This window comes from Stegostoma tigrinum, chromosome 10 (genome assembly GCF_030684315.1).
Source record: "Stegostoma tigrinum isolate sSteTig4 chromosome 10, sSteTig4.hap1, whole genome shotgun sequence".
Taxonomy (NCBI): Eukaryota; Metazoa; Chordata; class Chondrichthyes; order Orectolobiformes; family Stegostomatidae; genus Stegostoma; species Stegostoma tigrinum.
The window spans coordinates 59,071,930-59,087,449 of NC_081363.1; the positions used below are offsets into that span (position 1 = coordinate 59,071,930).

The window sequence follows — 15,520 nt, forward strand, 5'->3', positions numbered from 1 at the left end:
ACTGATTCACAATAAATGAGGTTCAGACTTCTGGAATTAATTTTTACAAAGGCAGCCTGAGGCTGACAAAGAGGAGATTTTCATCTTACCGATCGAAGTTGCATTCAAATCTATATGAAAAGGTAATGAGTCAACCAAATGCACCATTTTCTGATTTCCGAATATTTATGAACAAAATAATATAATCTTTTCTTTTTGTTATTTTCTATTTTTATATAGTTCAATAGTTATTTTTTCAATGAAGAATAATAACATGTGGAAAAGTGCCCGGGAGGAGTGTCTGTGCCTTACAGCATCAGAGTTGAATTAATAACAACAGTCATCAATCTTGACTGCTTCAACAATCTTCAAAAAAATGAACTTGAGAAAACAAAGCATATTTTAAACACTACTCAAAATCTGCTCTTTAAAAAGCCATCTAATTCCTGCTAAGTGCCACACACTACAGCATTCACCATACATCTCCCTGATATGAGCTAAGAGTTGGCAGATCCTTTTCTCATGCACATTATCAACAGCACTTATGAGTACTGTAGGGGCTGCTAACCCATAGGTCTTTAATGCTCGTGTATGAAATGTGGATAAGTCACCAGGGGGATCAAGCATTTTCAAATCATATTTATTTCAAGTAAAACCGACTTTGCTAAAGCCATTCAAGGTCAGAACTCAAGGCTCCATATTTGCATACTTTGAAGGAAATGATGTCAAAAAAAAATTGGAAAATAAATTTGCAGCCACGATGCCACCTTACTAAATGAGAATTTGTTGCAGCATTATTGCAGGCAGTATGTGCTACTAGGTATCTATTAGGTACCAACACAAACTCATGAGAATTGCTCCAGGAAAGAGGAACTTGAGTTCTGAAAATAAATCGGAGTAAGTGAGACTTTTTCTTGAAGAAAAGTCTGAGAGCTGATATGGAAGAGGCAATCCAAATCCTGAAGAGTCTGGACAGGATAGGGAGAAATTTTTCCTACTTGTGATAGTATCAAGAACAGGAAGGCACAGATTTAAATTATTAATAAAAGAAGCAAAAACATAACGAGGCAAAGGTTTCAATACACTGAGTGGTTAAGATTTGGAATGCCCTGCCCGTGGTTCAATCGAGGTAAGGATGTTCCAGTCTTATTTGAGAGGAACAATGTGCATGGTTATCGGAGGGCGGGAAAACTGTATTAAGTGAATTGCATATTCAGAAAGCTGCTGCAGCCAAATGGCTTCCTTCTGCACTGTAACAATTCTGTGATGTCACAGTGAAGATGAAATAATGCCTGTCATCTGTCACTTTGTAAACCCAGATTAGCTGCTCTTTTGGGACTGCAGAAGCATTTTTTCACACCAGCGTATACAAAGATATAAGATTAGGAGCTCTCTTTTTAAAGGAAGTGTATTAAATGTACAAGCATGTCCCAGGTGTTCTGAACTTCAGTCTAAATGTGTTATGTTACACAAAGCACTATGTCTTTGCAAAAGGGGCAATTATTTACCATGGTAGCCCTTATTTGCCAAACAATTGGCTGTTCTTCACAGTAATGGGTCATCCAGACGCACTAGCATGCATTTCAACTGGTATGTGGCAATAGTCTGATGTAAAGGTGATTATTGCTTTAGAAAAATACACATAGGGGACCTATCTGATTTCCTTTACATCTTGAAGTGTCCTGGTTCACTCAACAGCTAAGTGAAACAAGTGAATAACTTTTTTTATTTGCTCTTTGGATGTGGGTATTTCTTGCAAGGCCAGCATTATTGCTAATCTCCAATTGCCCTGGAAAAGACAATGATGATATGCCTCCTTGAATTGTTGTAGGCCTTGGTATAGAGACACCCAGAGATGTTAGGAAGTTCAAAATATTCATACAGCAACGACGAAAGAAAGACAGCAAGGCTCCAAGTCAGGATGGTGACTGGTTTGGAGGGGAACTTTTGCAGTGATGTTCCTTTGCACTTATTGTCTTTGTTCCCTAAGTGATTAGATGGTGCTGTGAGGAAATAGCTTTGCTGTGTTAAACCAGTGCATCTTGTGGATAATATTGAATACTAAGACTTCATGGTAAAGTTGGAGCTGTAGTCATCCAAACTAATGGAGGATATTCCATAAGTCTCCTGACATATACCTTGTAGATTGTAGACAGACATTATGAAGAAGAAAGTGAGCTACTTGTCACAGAATTTCTAGCCTCCGACCTGCTCTTGCAGCCATAACATTTATATGGCTAGCCCAGTTCAGCTCCTTGTCAATGGTAACCCCCCCCCCAGGAAGTGAATAGTGCAGGATTCAGTAACAGTAATGCCAGTAAACATCTAGATGTGATGGTTAAATTCTGTCTAGTTGGAATGGTCATTGGGTGTGCAAATACTAATTGTCACTTATCAAACCAAGGCTGAATGTTGCCTTAAATGGACATGGACTTCTTCACCAATCAAACTTGGCAATTAAAAGTCATAATATTTGGGATTTTTAGTGCTCTGCCTGAGTTTATGAATAACATTTTACTATAGTCCTTTCAGAAGGAGCACCGCTTATCAAATCATTCTCAAAAACTGTCATGGTCCTTATTTAATAGATGATGATGAGCAAAGAACATTTTAACTGCCATTGTGGCATTTTTTATTTGGAGTCTCCCATTAAATATAAATATGTTAAAATTGTTAAGAGAAAAATTGAGACTCATACAGAATATTACAGATTGTAATTTGAATTTTAGAATTAAGGTATAGAATGCTCCAGGCTGTCAATTAAACGAGCATGAGAAGTTCTAACCTAATCCTCATTAGATAAATTTAAACCACACATAATTCTCAACTGTATTAGCTTTCTGAGTAAGGCCATAGATCATTCAGATTAATCTAGATATTTAGATCAATGCTAACATCTCAGCAAAGATTGGCTGTCCATTTTTATTGGAATAATAAAACATTTTGTAAAACATTTTTATTCTTGAGTTATGCACGTATTGATATTTGTATTTCATAATGTTCTTACTTGAATAACCACTTGCAGAAGGAAATCTCTAAGATTTTGGCTTACTCTCTTTTTAATATCTTCAGAGCTAAAAGACTGGTAAAGAAAATCTTCATAAAATATACATTATTGATTATGACAATATTGATATTATGTGCATGAGATGTTTAAAGCTTCATTACTTTAATGTATTAATAGTTTGGATGCATGTGTAAAAGAAAGATGCCAGATAGTAACAAATCCAAGAAAAGTTTATTATGAATATGGCATTTGCAGGATGATAAAATCAAGTTACATAACCATGTATGACATGTTTCTTTGAATTGATGAAATAATCTACAAAAGTATAAAAGAATCCTGTTGTAAATGAAGTATGTACATTTCTGGTTTGCAGCATTATCTGTGATCAATGAAATGTTCTTTTAAATAAGCCAGGCACTCAGAAGGTTAGCTTCAGTTAGCTTGAAGTTTGGAGCACAAAAATAAATGTACCATAGTTGTCTCTTTAAATTTACTTTTAATTGTTTTGTATTGTAGAGTTGGTAACACTGTTAACATTGATACTAACAGAACCCCTTGCCCCATTGTTTAGCTACTTGGCACCAATTCCTCATAAAATATTTTGTATACTTGTACAAGAAATAGTTAAAAACACAGACACAGCCTTCACAGGTGATGAATTTTTCATACTGCAATTTGAAACATTATGTGATTTGACAGCAGCTGTGATTATTGTTATTTCAAATCACCAGAAATCATCTGACACCAACACAGAAACATTTAAAAAACAGCTCCTTTTGCTGTTTTAGCTATTGTTTGCAGTTAGAGCACAAGGGACTCTGGGAATGTTTATAGCTGAGGCTCCATGGCGGCAATCTGTCACATACATCTGAGCCTGCTATTTAGTGCATTGTTTGGCAAGATGGAAGATAAGTCATACCCAGAATTCCTCTGTGGAAATGGTTCCATTAACCATGAGATAGTTAAGAGTCTTTTATCTCTGAGAGAGGTCTGAAGAATACATAGCAAAGCAACAGCAGAAACAAAAGGTATACAGACAGTGGAAGCAGCATAAGGTGACACTACAGAGGAAGGCCATCACACAAAAACATCACCTCCCAAGAATCACTGGTTCACGAGAATTGCAGTAATGAAATTGACCATTGCAGACTAGAGATAAAGCACAGTGAGGACAAAGGACAATATTGCCACATTAGCTTAGTATATACTGCATATAGTAACACACATTAAATTTTGCAATGGGACTGACAGTCAAGGACACTTACACATTGTACACATTACTTATCTCACTCTCATTATTAGATGCCTTAATGAACAGCTGCCAAAGATGGAGTGAAAGAAGCATTTATACTGACAATCACAAATAGTGTCAAACACTAGAATGTGTTTTTTTTTTGGCAAAATGATGACAGAAAAATAGAATTGTGAGTCTATTAATTCATGTGCAGTTTGATTTGTGTACCTATTCCAAGCTTATAAACTCAATCTTGAATTTCTGTTTCAGTACTAACAACTAAAGTACAATTAGAATTTCCTCTATTTCAGTAAACAGAAGAATAATGAAACATAATATGTCAAATATTCTTCTTAAAACTCTAAAACAATATTATTTTAAATTGCAGATTAGCCTCAGTTATACTGAGAAAAATATAGCTGAAAATAAATGCAACTATCTCACCTCAACTCAATCTTATTGAGTTTCCTTAAAGCACTTTGAAAAAAGGCAGAACGACTATAAAAACGACGTGAGGCTTTGTGTTTTTTAGTCTGGAGGTAAAGTTTGCATGGCTGCAGAAAACGTTAACACAGATTCTGGTCATAAGAGAATGAGGAGATTGCAGCCACAAACTGGAAACTAAATCCATTTATCTAGTACAAAACAGCACTCTTCCACAAATTCCAGCCCATATGCTGCATATTTTATGAAGACAACAAAGATTAATAATGGTAGCACCATGGTAGCAGAAGTAATGTCTACTTATGGTTCATTAACTACACATGGATTCCATCTTCCTACAGTTTTTAAGAATTTAACATTCTAGACACAGGCCAGAATCAAATTATGTAAGAACCCAAATTGCTTTATGTGCAAGTAAGAAAAATCTGAATCATAAAAAAGAATTAAACTCTGCATAAAATTTCAAAATACTATGCCCTATTTTTAAAAAGAAAAAAAAACCCTTTAAAGTCTGACTTAGTCAAACTGGGTCATCTTTCCATACTTACCTCCTTCAACCTTGATCATATCAAGATCATTATAGATTAAAATCTGTCATTCTCTCATTTTACAATCTCTTCACCATTGCATTTGCATCTTATGGCAGAGGCATGTACACATTAAAGGCATCTTCACAAAGATGCAAAGGAAAACACACCTTGGAAGGAACATTTACAATTAACCGGTAATTCAACTTTCTGAAGGCAAAAAAATAACTCTTTACAATACAGAATGATTAGTCATAGTTCAAAAGAGACATGAGAACAGTTATATTGATGTTATGAGCTGACCTGCTCAAGTTCAAAGTGCTAGCACTAGAATTCAGCTGAAAACATTGTCTATGCCTCAGAACATAATACTGAACACAGTATATGGTCATAGTTTAATCCTCTTTACGTTCCAATGATTGTGTGGTGTGAACGCCATTACTATACACAGGAAACGGAAGTGTGGAAAAGAGTCCCTCTGCTGTTGTGAACACATTCCCTGCAGGCATTTGGGCCAGGCTGGCCCCACTCACAGTGCTTCCGAATGGCCCTGACATGTTAATTCGATGTACATGGTGATAAAGCATTTCCATAGGTGTCTTGGGCTCTAACCCAAAACTAGAACTGTTAACATCTACAAAGTTGACAGCATGAGTGTTAGGCAGCAAGTTGCCCTGCATGGCAAAGGTCACCTCAGCTGGGGCATACCGAATGGTGCCAGTAGTATAAACCCTCTGAGGAGTAGTGCTGGTGGCAGCTAGAGTTCCTGTTACCCTATGAACTAGGGGAAGCACCACATTACCAGCCTGTAACCTCTGCAGAGTTTCTAGGTCACTGGTGTAAAGCACTGAACTAGTGGTACTGGTGCTGCTGAGGTGCTTATCTCGTGGGGAGGTTGACAAAGGAGGAGACAGAGGATCTGTAACAGGAACTAAGGTAGTGTTGGATGAGGTGCTAAACTGAATTTTACGATTGGCAGTATTTTCCGTCCCTGGCGGGGTGAGAACAGAATCTGGAATAGTGACATGTAAACTAGTGTTGGCCTGTGGAGAGGGGAAGTGCTCAGAGCTTGGGGGCTTGGTCATGCTATAAGGGGATTCATTCCTTGAGATCTCTCTATTAGGAGGGTAATTCCAAATACTGCTATCATTATCAAAATTTATAGGTTCTGTTATTTCTGTTTTAATTTTAAGCACGGAGGCACTGTTTGGTGAAGATAGCAGTTGAGGCTGGTCTACTAGGTTTGAGTCAAGTCCACTAGGGCTCGAAGCACTTGACAGCCTTCTACGTGCAACACTGCCTCCTTTTTGCTTTTTCCTCCTCTTCTTTCTCTTCTGGTGTTTGCTGGAAGACTGGATACTCACTTCTCCTGCACTGTCTGAATCCTTGGCACTGTCTGAGGTCACTGATTCACGGTTTGGCAACTGCATCTCTGATTCGCTGCCTGCATATCGTTCTACTTTGATCTGCATAGAACCGAAAGTGCCAAAACTGTCCTCAGCTGCTTTCTGACTCTCAAAGTCTGAATTTTCAAAGCTATCATCGCTGTCCCTGCTGTCCTGGTTGCTAGAGCTATTGTCGTCATCATTGCAGTTCATTTCATGATCGGAGTGGCTCCCAGACTGCTTCTTCCTGTCTGGTTCTGGATCATCACTGTTTTCAGACTGGTTGCCCTTCTCATCTGACTTGGAATTCTCATTGTCATCTGGAGAAGATGGAGATAAAAAAAGCATCAGTCCCACAAAAAACTACAATTACTGCAGACACAATTTACATGCTTCTGCTGAAAACAGTAAAGGGGCAAATCAGTCAAGAAAATAGCACAGAGATTACATCTTCAAATGAACAGTGTAATTCCTCATAAAATTCCAGAATTTTATACATGCTCACATCCTTTAATAGCAGGATACATATAATTCAGTAAATATACTTGGAGAAACTTAACAAAGTAGGCATAAATAATTTAAGATAATCAGGTTCCTATTTGTAAAGCCAAAACATTCTATTGAAATGCAGAACAGCTATTCAAGAACAGGGACAAGTTTCCCTTGATCCTTCTCAAGACTCATTTTTGATGCAACATCAGAAGAAAAGTGATATAAAACAAGCCTGTAGTTTCTGTACTAACTCAACCCTCACACCCCATCCCCGCAATAACCACCAAAAGAGAAACACCTCATCCTCACATACCACCCCACCAACCTCCAGATTCAACGCATCATCCTCCGACACTTCCACCATCTACAATCCGAACCCACCACCAAAGACATTTTTTCCTCCCCACCCTTGTCTGCTTTCCAGAAGGACCAGTCTCTCCGCGACTCCCTTGTCCGCTCCACACTTCCCTCCAACCCCACCACACCCGGCACTTTCCCCTGCAACCGCAGGAAGTGCTACACCTGCCCCAACACCTCCTCCCTCACCCCCATCCCAGGCCCCAAGAAGACTTCCAACATCGAGCAGATGTTCACTTGCACATCTGCCAATGTGGTATACTATATCCACTGTACCCATTGTGGCCTCCTCTACATCGGGGAAACCAAGCAGAGGCTTGGGGACCGCCTTGCAGAACACCTACGCTCGGTTTGCAATAAACAACTGCACGTCCCAGTCGCGAACCATTTTAACTCCCCCTCCCATTCCTTCTACGACATGTCCACCCTGGGCCTCCTGCAGTGCCATAATGATGCCAACCGAAGGTTGCAGGAACAGCAACTCATATTCCGCTTGGGAACCCTGCAGCCCAATGGTATCAATGTGGATTTCACAAGCTTCAAGATCTCCCCTCCTCCCACTGCACCCCAAAACCAGCCCAGCTTGTCCCCGCCTCCCTAACCTGTTCTTCCTCTGATCTATCCCCTCCTCCCCCCTCAAGCCACACCTCCATTTCCTACCCACTAACCTCATCCCGCCCCCATGACCTGTCCGTCCTCTCCGGACTGACCTATCCCCTCCCTACCTCACCACCTACACTCCTCTCTACTGGCTCCATCCCCGCCCCTTGAACTTGTCTGTCTCCTCTCCACCTGTCTTCTCCTCTATCCATCTTCAGTGCGCCTTCCTCTTTCTCCACCCCCCTTTTCTGATGAAGAGTCTCGGCCCGAAACGTCAACTTTTGTGCTCCTAAGATGCTGCTTGGCCTGCTGTGTTCATCCAGCCCCACACTTTGTTATCTCGGGTTCTCCAGCATCTGCAGTTCCCATTATCTCTGATATAAAGCTTGTTTTATGATTTGTGTTCATATTCAGTTTGGAAGTCCATCCATAGAAATTCAATTAGAAACACAGACAACTTTGGAAAGATGAATGAATTTGATGAAGAACTCTAGTGTTTTATCCAGGATGGAATCAACAAATCAGAGTTGTGCTCTGGTGATGCTGGGTCATCTCAGTTGATGAATTAGTACACATATAGCATGTCTCACATGGAAGATAAGGACCAATCAGCTTAGATAGTTGATTTTGGGGAAGGGAATGGAGGAGTTGTGGCCTTTAAATTAGAATGTTGTACTCATCACTTTGTTACACCAGATTTTTTTTGCCAGGAGGAAGCCTTTAATGAATTTTCCACAGTATTTGCACCAGATAATCAGCATTCTAGCCAGCAAAAAAAAAGACAAATGGAGGCTCCACAAAAATAGTTCAGGGAATATTTTAACAAATAATTTCAGTTGCTCAAATTTTGCTGGAGTGTGCCTTGTTAGCAATGATTAGTTGTGTACATTTAGGCTGTAGCATTTTATTCCCATCAATTTGCTGTAAATATAAATTCATAATAGCCTTGTATTAAACAGTACATCATTCTGCAGTATCTCTCTACTTACGTAATAGTCTAGTTCCCTATCCTCCCTGACAAAGAGAACTCCACATTATCCCACAGTATCTATCTGCCATTTTGTTCCCCCTCAATTAACCTATCTATGTTCTTTGAAGACTCTTTGCATCCTCTTCTTAACTTGCTTACTTATCTTTCTTTGTACAGTCTGCAACAAGAGTAAGCTTCTTCTTCCAGGTCACGATTATACATTTTAAGTAGGTGAGGTCCCAGCACTGATCCCTGTGACACTCTTGCCAATGCAGTTTGCCAACCTGAAAATGAGCCACTTGTCCTGATTCTCCCTTTCTTTTAGTTATCCTCTAACCATGCTAATATATTACCCTAAAACCATGAGCTCTCACCTTGCCCAGTGTTTTCATAGGTGACACCTTATCCAATGCTTTTTTGAAATTCAAATATACGGCACGTTGGGTACCCTTTATCCCCCCTTGCTTGCGGCACCCTCAAATAACTCCAATATAATTTTCAAACATGATTTTGCTTTCACATACTGCTTGCATAATAATTTCATGATTTGACAATTGTTCTGTTATTAATTCCAGAAAAATAGATGCTAGTATTTCCCAATGACAGATGGGCTAAAAAGCCAAAAGTGTTTCTTTCTGAAGTGAGACAACAATTAAGATTGACATGTAAATACATACTAATAGTTTATAGTGGACAAATGTACCGATGAATACTTTCTCAAGGCATGATGGGAAATGTAGCTAATTCCCACAGGAATGACAAGATTTGTTTTCATTCCTGTGGGAATTTATAGCTAAGAATGTAAATTGTAACAATTGTACATTGTTACATAGCATATGGAGATAAGGAAAAACTGCAGGTTGAGTTATCATATAAACCACCAGGTAGTAAATAGGCGTGGATAGAGAATTGGCTCATGGGCAGGAAACAGCGAGTTGGGGTAAGTATTTCTGTGTTCAAGTGGCAGCTCGTGACCAGTGGGTTCAACAGGGATCAGTGCTGAGACTGCAACTGTTTACAATGATGTATTAATGCTTTGCAGGAAGGAAGTGGATGCACTGTAGCCAAAACAGCAGACAACACTGAAATAGATGGAAAGGTAGGCTGCGAGAGGGATACAAATATCTTACAGAAATACATTCATAGGTTAAATAAGTGACCGAAAAGCTGATAGATGGAGTATAATGTGAGAAAATGCCAACTTGTTCATTTTGGAAGGGAGAACAAAACAACAGATTATTATTTAAATGGTGAAAAACTGCAGAAACGTGCAATGCAAAGGGGCTTGGGGTACTTGTTCATAAAACGCAAAAATGTAGCAAAGAGGAGCAACAGGTAATCAGGAATGCTAATGGAATGTTGGCCCTTATTTCAACAGGTAGGAGTATAACAGTTGGAAAATCTTACTGCAACTGTACATGGTACTGGTAAGATCACATCTGGAGTATTGTGGGCAGTTTTCATCCCCTTATTTAAGGAAAGCTTTCATATCATTGGAGACAGATCAGGGAAGGTTCACTAGGATGATCCCCAGTATGGAGGGATTAGTTTATGACCACTGGCTAAACAGATTGGGATTCTACTTATTACAATTTAGAAGAATGAGAGGGGAAACTCATTGAAAAATGTAGGATTTTTTACAGGCTTGACAGAGTAAATGCTGAGAGGATGTTTCCCCTCATGACAGATTCTAGGAACAAAGGACACAGTCTCAGAATAAGTGAGATGAGGATGGTTGAGAATCTTAGGAACCTTGCTACAGAGAGCTGAGGGGACAGAATCCTTGTGTATTTTTAAGACTGACATACATAGATTCTGTGGGGGCATCAAGGCTTATGGGGAAAGGGCAGGAAAGTGAATGTGAGGAATGCTGGATCAGCCGGGATCCTACTGAATGGTGAAGCAGGTTCAAGGAGCCAAACAACTCCTCTTGCTCTGATTTCTCATGGTCTTATGAATAGAGGAGAGCCTTTCATTTGTTACCAAAATGCTAGCAACTCAGCTTTATATAGGCTAGAAATTACAAAACACTGTAGTTCTTTATTTTTTGCACTCATCAACGCCAATCATCCTGGCAGGAAGTAAGCTATTCCTCCACTATACATAACATTATATTTTCATGAAGCACCGCAGCAGGTTTCAGTTTTAAATCAATTTCTATTCTCAGTCCAAGAAACCTTGGTTTTTTTTTTGTAGTTTTTTATTTTCCTTTCAATTCTGTTGTTTCTTAGCTGAACGAATTCCCCTACAACCAGGAAAACAGCGCTGGTTCAAAGGTTTCAAAAACATTTTTTTTAGGTAAAAACAATACAATGATATTTCTATATCCTGCTCCCTAATTTTAATTTATTTTCAAGAAATCTACTGAAATTAATAGATAACTAGGAATAGGCCACAAATATACAAGTATGTGAATAAATCCAACTCAGCGTGTGAAGATAATTGGGAACTCACTGTGGACTTCAAACAGTAACACAGATGCATTTAAGAGGATCAATTGTACAGATACATGAAGGATAAAGGAATAGAAAGATATTTTGATAGGTTTAAATGAAGCAAGATGGGAGATGGTTTGTCATTGTATGAAAATTATAACTGGCTTGGGGCCAAATTGCAGTATTTATGCAAAAATTCTGTGCAATTCAATGTAGCTGAACAATAAAGTTTCTGGCAGCTATGGCAATGTACTGCTATGCAAATATATGAAGATATCTACCAATCTTGGAACAGTGGCTAAAACATTCAAACAAGTGGGAGAAGTAATTGGGCCGATAAGTGTATCCTAAAATCAAATTCCCATCATTTTCACTGCATTGAGGTGCTCAAGTTTCTAAAATAGTGCCTCCAGTCCCTGACCAATTCTGCTCTTTGAGGAGGTTTCTTTAAAATTTAAAGCATCTTCCAGCAACCTTCAACAAGCAGCATGCCAGGAACATGCAAGCATTATGAGCATTTAACCTCATTATTGTGGTAATGTGAGAAAATTATATGACCTCACCTTATAATTAGTAGCTATTTTGAATATCTTGATCTCTTTCCTTGCAGATTGTACATCTGACTTCATTTCCAGTGGAAAATATTTGAAGTGGTAGTGATTGGTGGGAAGCCAGCTAGAACAGTTTTGCTTGGTTAATTTCCAGCTAGCGCCTTAATACTGGTTGGAGTGAGTTCCACAAGAAGAATGACTGGATAACTGTTTTGGGAATTAGTGAGTGTAGTAAATCCCTTTCTCATACTCTGGCCTATTTTTAGTGCAGAATAGATTTGAGAAAAGCAGTATACAATCATGAACCGGGGGTGGTGGGGAGGGGGAACACATGTATGCTTAGAAATCAAAAGAGTAACTCCAAAGTAAATGCAGATACATCTCTTTGGTATGTGCAGTTAACTGAATTTGTGAGTGAGATGATTTGATACCCTCAATATCAGGGAAAGATCTGTTTTAGTCACAAATATTAACTGCTACTAGATTGCTGGAGCTGACTGAGAGAGCAACCCATATGTTGTCATACACAAAATAATGGATTTGATGATAGTATTACTGTTGACTGCTGTTTATCATTGCTTTGGAAAACAATATTACGGATCCATGAAACTGTTAAACATCTTAAGATTTAAATTAAAAACACATCATTTCCATCAAGCTCCACCAGACAGAGTTTTTGTGTCACCAGTGTGAAGAGGATTTGGTTAATTATACCAAAGAATTCCCGCTCCTATGCTACTGTAGTGAAAAGTGTTGGATGTTGCTCCATAACAAATTCACAGTCATGCCGAATTAAGTATGTGTGACACTGTATCATCTACCTTAGGGCTTCTTTCAGTGCTGCTCGGTTCAATGTTTTGTGAAGTCCTTCAGTTGGTATGCTGGCTACTACACTTACAATTACACACGGTGTGGGGCAAGCTTTGAAATCTGAAAGTGTGAATTTTGCTTATTTAGGAATAATAAAATTGGTGTACCAACAACAAAATTAATAGTGACCGACACTTGTAGGTAGCTGGAGTCTTTACAAGTACAAATGATATGTCATACATGCAGCACTAACCTATTAATTTTAATCTCTTCCTGTCAATGTTATGATACATCCCTGGGGATGCTGTATGTGGTAAGATACTCAAATGTATGCTTCTGGTAAACAGAGATAGCATTACCTATTGACTTGAATTTGCATGTTTTGTAATAGGCAGTCATTAACTTGTTTTGAAGGATCTGTCATTTTCCATAGATGTAACACAAATAAGATAAATACATAGAGCTTATGGACTTTGGTACCAGGCTGCTGGTGCTGGATTTAAAATTACCACCAATACCTGAGTTTTCTTTTGAATCAGATTCAGAGTCGGAAGTCTCGGATGATTCAGAGGTTTTCTCAGGAAGGTTAGGAAGCTGTGCAATATCCATCGGGACATCCTTATACTCAAAACCACTAGGAAAATAACACTTATGTTAGATTCTGCATGTATACACGGTTAAATATTTATTCAGAATCTGACATTTGGCATTCTTTCACATTGAAGGCAGCAAACTAAAACTCAGTTTCAAGTATTAAAATGTTTCCAGACATTGTTCACTGAATTGAATCAGTGAATATTATTATTGGAGTCCCTTTTATCATCAGTTAAAATTGCCACTTTCTTTACTATCCTTTTCACCTGATATCAGGTTTTGATTGAAAAGCTTCAGACATGCATTCGCTTCCTGACAATTCTTTTGTTACATTATGTTGTACTTTCAAAATCAAAACCTCCATCAAACTGCATTGGTTCGCACAATAAAGCACATGTCTTGCCTTTGAAGCTTGTTCATGGTTTATCTTGTTGTTTTACCTGGGGAACAATAATATCATTCTGGCAGTAATACAAGACTGTATTGTCAGTTGTGGCTGATACACAGGCAACTAATAGTAACAGTGATCAACTTTGGTTGGCCACATTGCACCATCTGGAACATGTGCCACCAAATCCTGTAAACAACGTGTAAAATTCTGCCATGGAACGTATGTGTCCTTGCTTAGGACAGTATTAATTGCTCATTCTAATTGCTCTGGAGAATGTGGCACGAGGTACTTCTGAACTTTCGCAGACCTTGAGATGTAGGCACACCCATTGTGCAGTTAGAAAGGGAGTTACTGGATTTTGAGCCAGCAAATGTGAGGGAATGGTGAGATAATGCCAAGTTAGGATTGTGTGTGACCTTGGGGGACAAATTGGGGTCACAGAGCTCCCATGCAGCTGATATTCTTGTCCTGCTGACTGATAAAGGTCGCAGGTTTGGGAAGTACTCTCAAAGGAGACTTTGTGAGTTACTGCAGTGCATCTATGAGTAGATGGTACATTCTGTTGTCACAATATATTGGTACTGAAAGAAGTGACTGCTTAAAGTTATAGATGGGGTGATAATCAAGCATGTTGTTTTGTCTGTATGGTGGCAAGTTTCTAAGGTGTTGTTGCAATTGGACTCATTGAGGCAAGTGGAGAGTATTCTTTCAACTTCTGATTTGTACATGATGGGGAAACTTGAGAGTTAGGATGTGAGTTAATTGGCGCAGGATTCCCAGCATCTGAACTGCTTTTGTAGCAACAATATTTATATGGATGGTTCAGTTAAGTTTCCGGCTAATAAAGGAAAAGATAATATCACCATAGTCTTACCAGACTATAGGGCTGCTCTCACATTAGAGAGACAGAGATGACTGGTGGGGGTTTAACCTCAGGGTCACCATGCCTCAGGCAAGAGGAGAGCTTGAGAAGGAGAATCTTTCATGGTGATCTCAGCTAGCATGGGAATTCAATCCACACCTTTGGCATCACACTGCATTGCGAACATGCTGTCCAGCCAACTGAGCTAACTAAGCATATTGCATAGGTTCCCTGAGCCTTCCCCAATTAATGGTCAGGCCAGGCACTCACACCAGCCATCACATCCCAGCTCCTGTCTGCTGTAAACATCACTTTTGTCTGTGACGATCTCATGTGTTAAAATCAGATGATTGATCTTGAATATCAATTGTTCATGTTTACCATCATCATAACAATGTAAACGTGATTGCCACTGAGGAAGAAGTAGAGATCCTACCCAGCCCGTAAAGGGTGAGAGGAACCCGGTTGTTGGGTGAGAGTTGCATCTTTCATTCATCCAAAAATGGGGAAGGCTTGAAGTTGATGTTATTAGTTTACTAAATTGTGAAAATCAACTGAAGCATTGTCACCAGGAAAACTTCTTTTGTAAGTCTTACAATTGATCTCACAGTGATATTAACCAGAATTCATTATATTTTAGAAACGTGTTTATTATAACTTCTGAAATGTTTTTTGGAAGAAATATTTTTCTGCAACATCCATCACGTGAAAATTCATAGGTGGAATGTTCCAGGTCCCGAATGACATTGGTGCCAGTGAGAAATGTGACAGAGTCATGAAAGAAGTTGAACAAGACCTTTTTCAATGTTGAGAGCAACAAGTTGCACTAAGTTCTGGACATAGACAAGATCCTTATTAGCAAGCAGTGACAGGATGATTGGG

The 15,520-nt window shown here is 38.9% G+C and overlaps 1 protein-coding gene across 5 annotated transcripts in view; it reads right to left on the reverse strand.

Annotated features, from left to right (window-relative positions):
• Nucleotides 1-3,307: 3,307 nt before the first annotated feature.
• Nucleotides 3,308-15,520, reverse strand: part of LOC125455634 (neuronal PAS domain-containing protein 3) — a 1,150,912-nt gene continuing 1,138,699 nt past the window's right edge. For all 5 annotated transcript variants that reach the window (XM_048537891.2, XM_048537893.2, XM_048537892.2 and 2 more), the window contains 2 exons: nt 13,310-13,425; nt 3,308-6,896 (listed from right to left, as the gene is read on the reverse strand). In XM_048537891.2, coding sequence (XP_048393848.1) covers nt 5,587-6,896; nt 13,310-13,425 — 1,426 coding nt within the window. In that variant the 3' untranslated portion in view covers nt 3,308-5,586. The remainder of the gene's footprint in view (nt 6,897-13,309; nt 13,426-15,520) is intronic.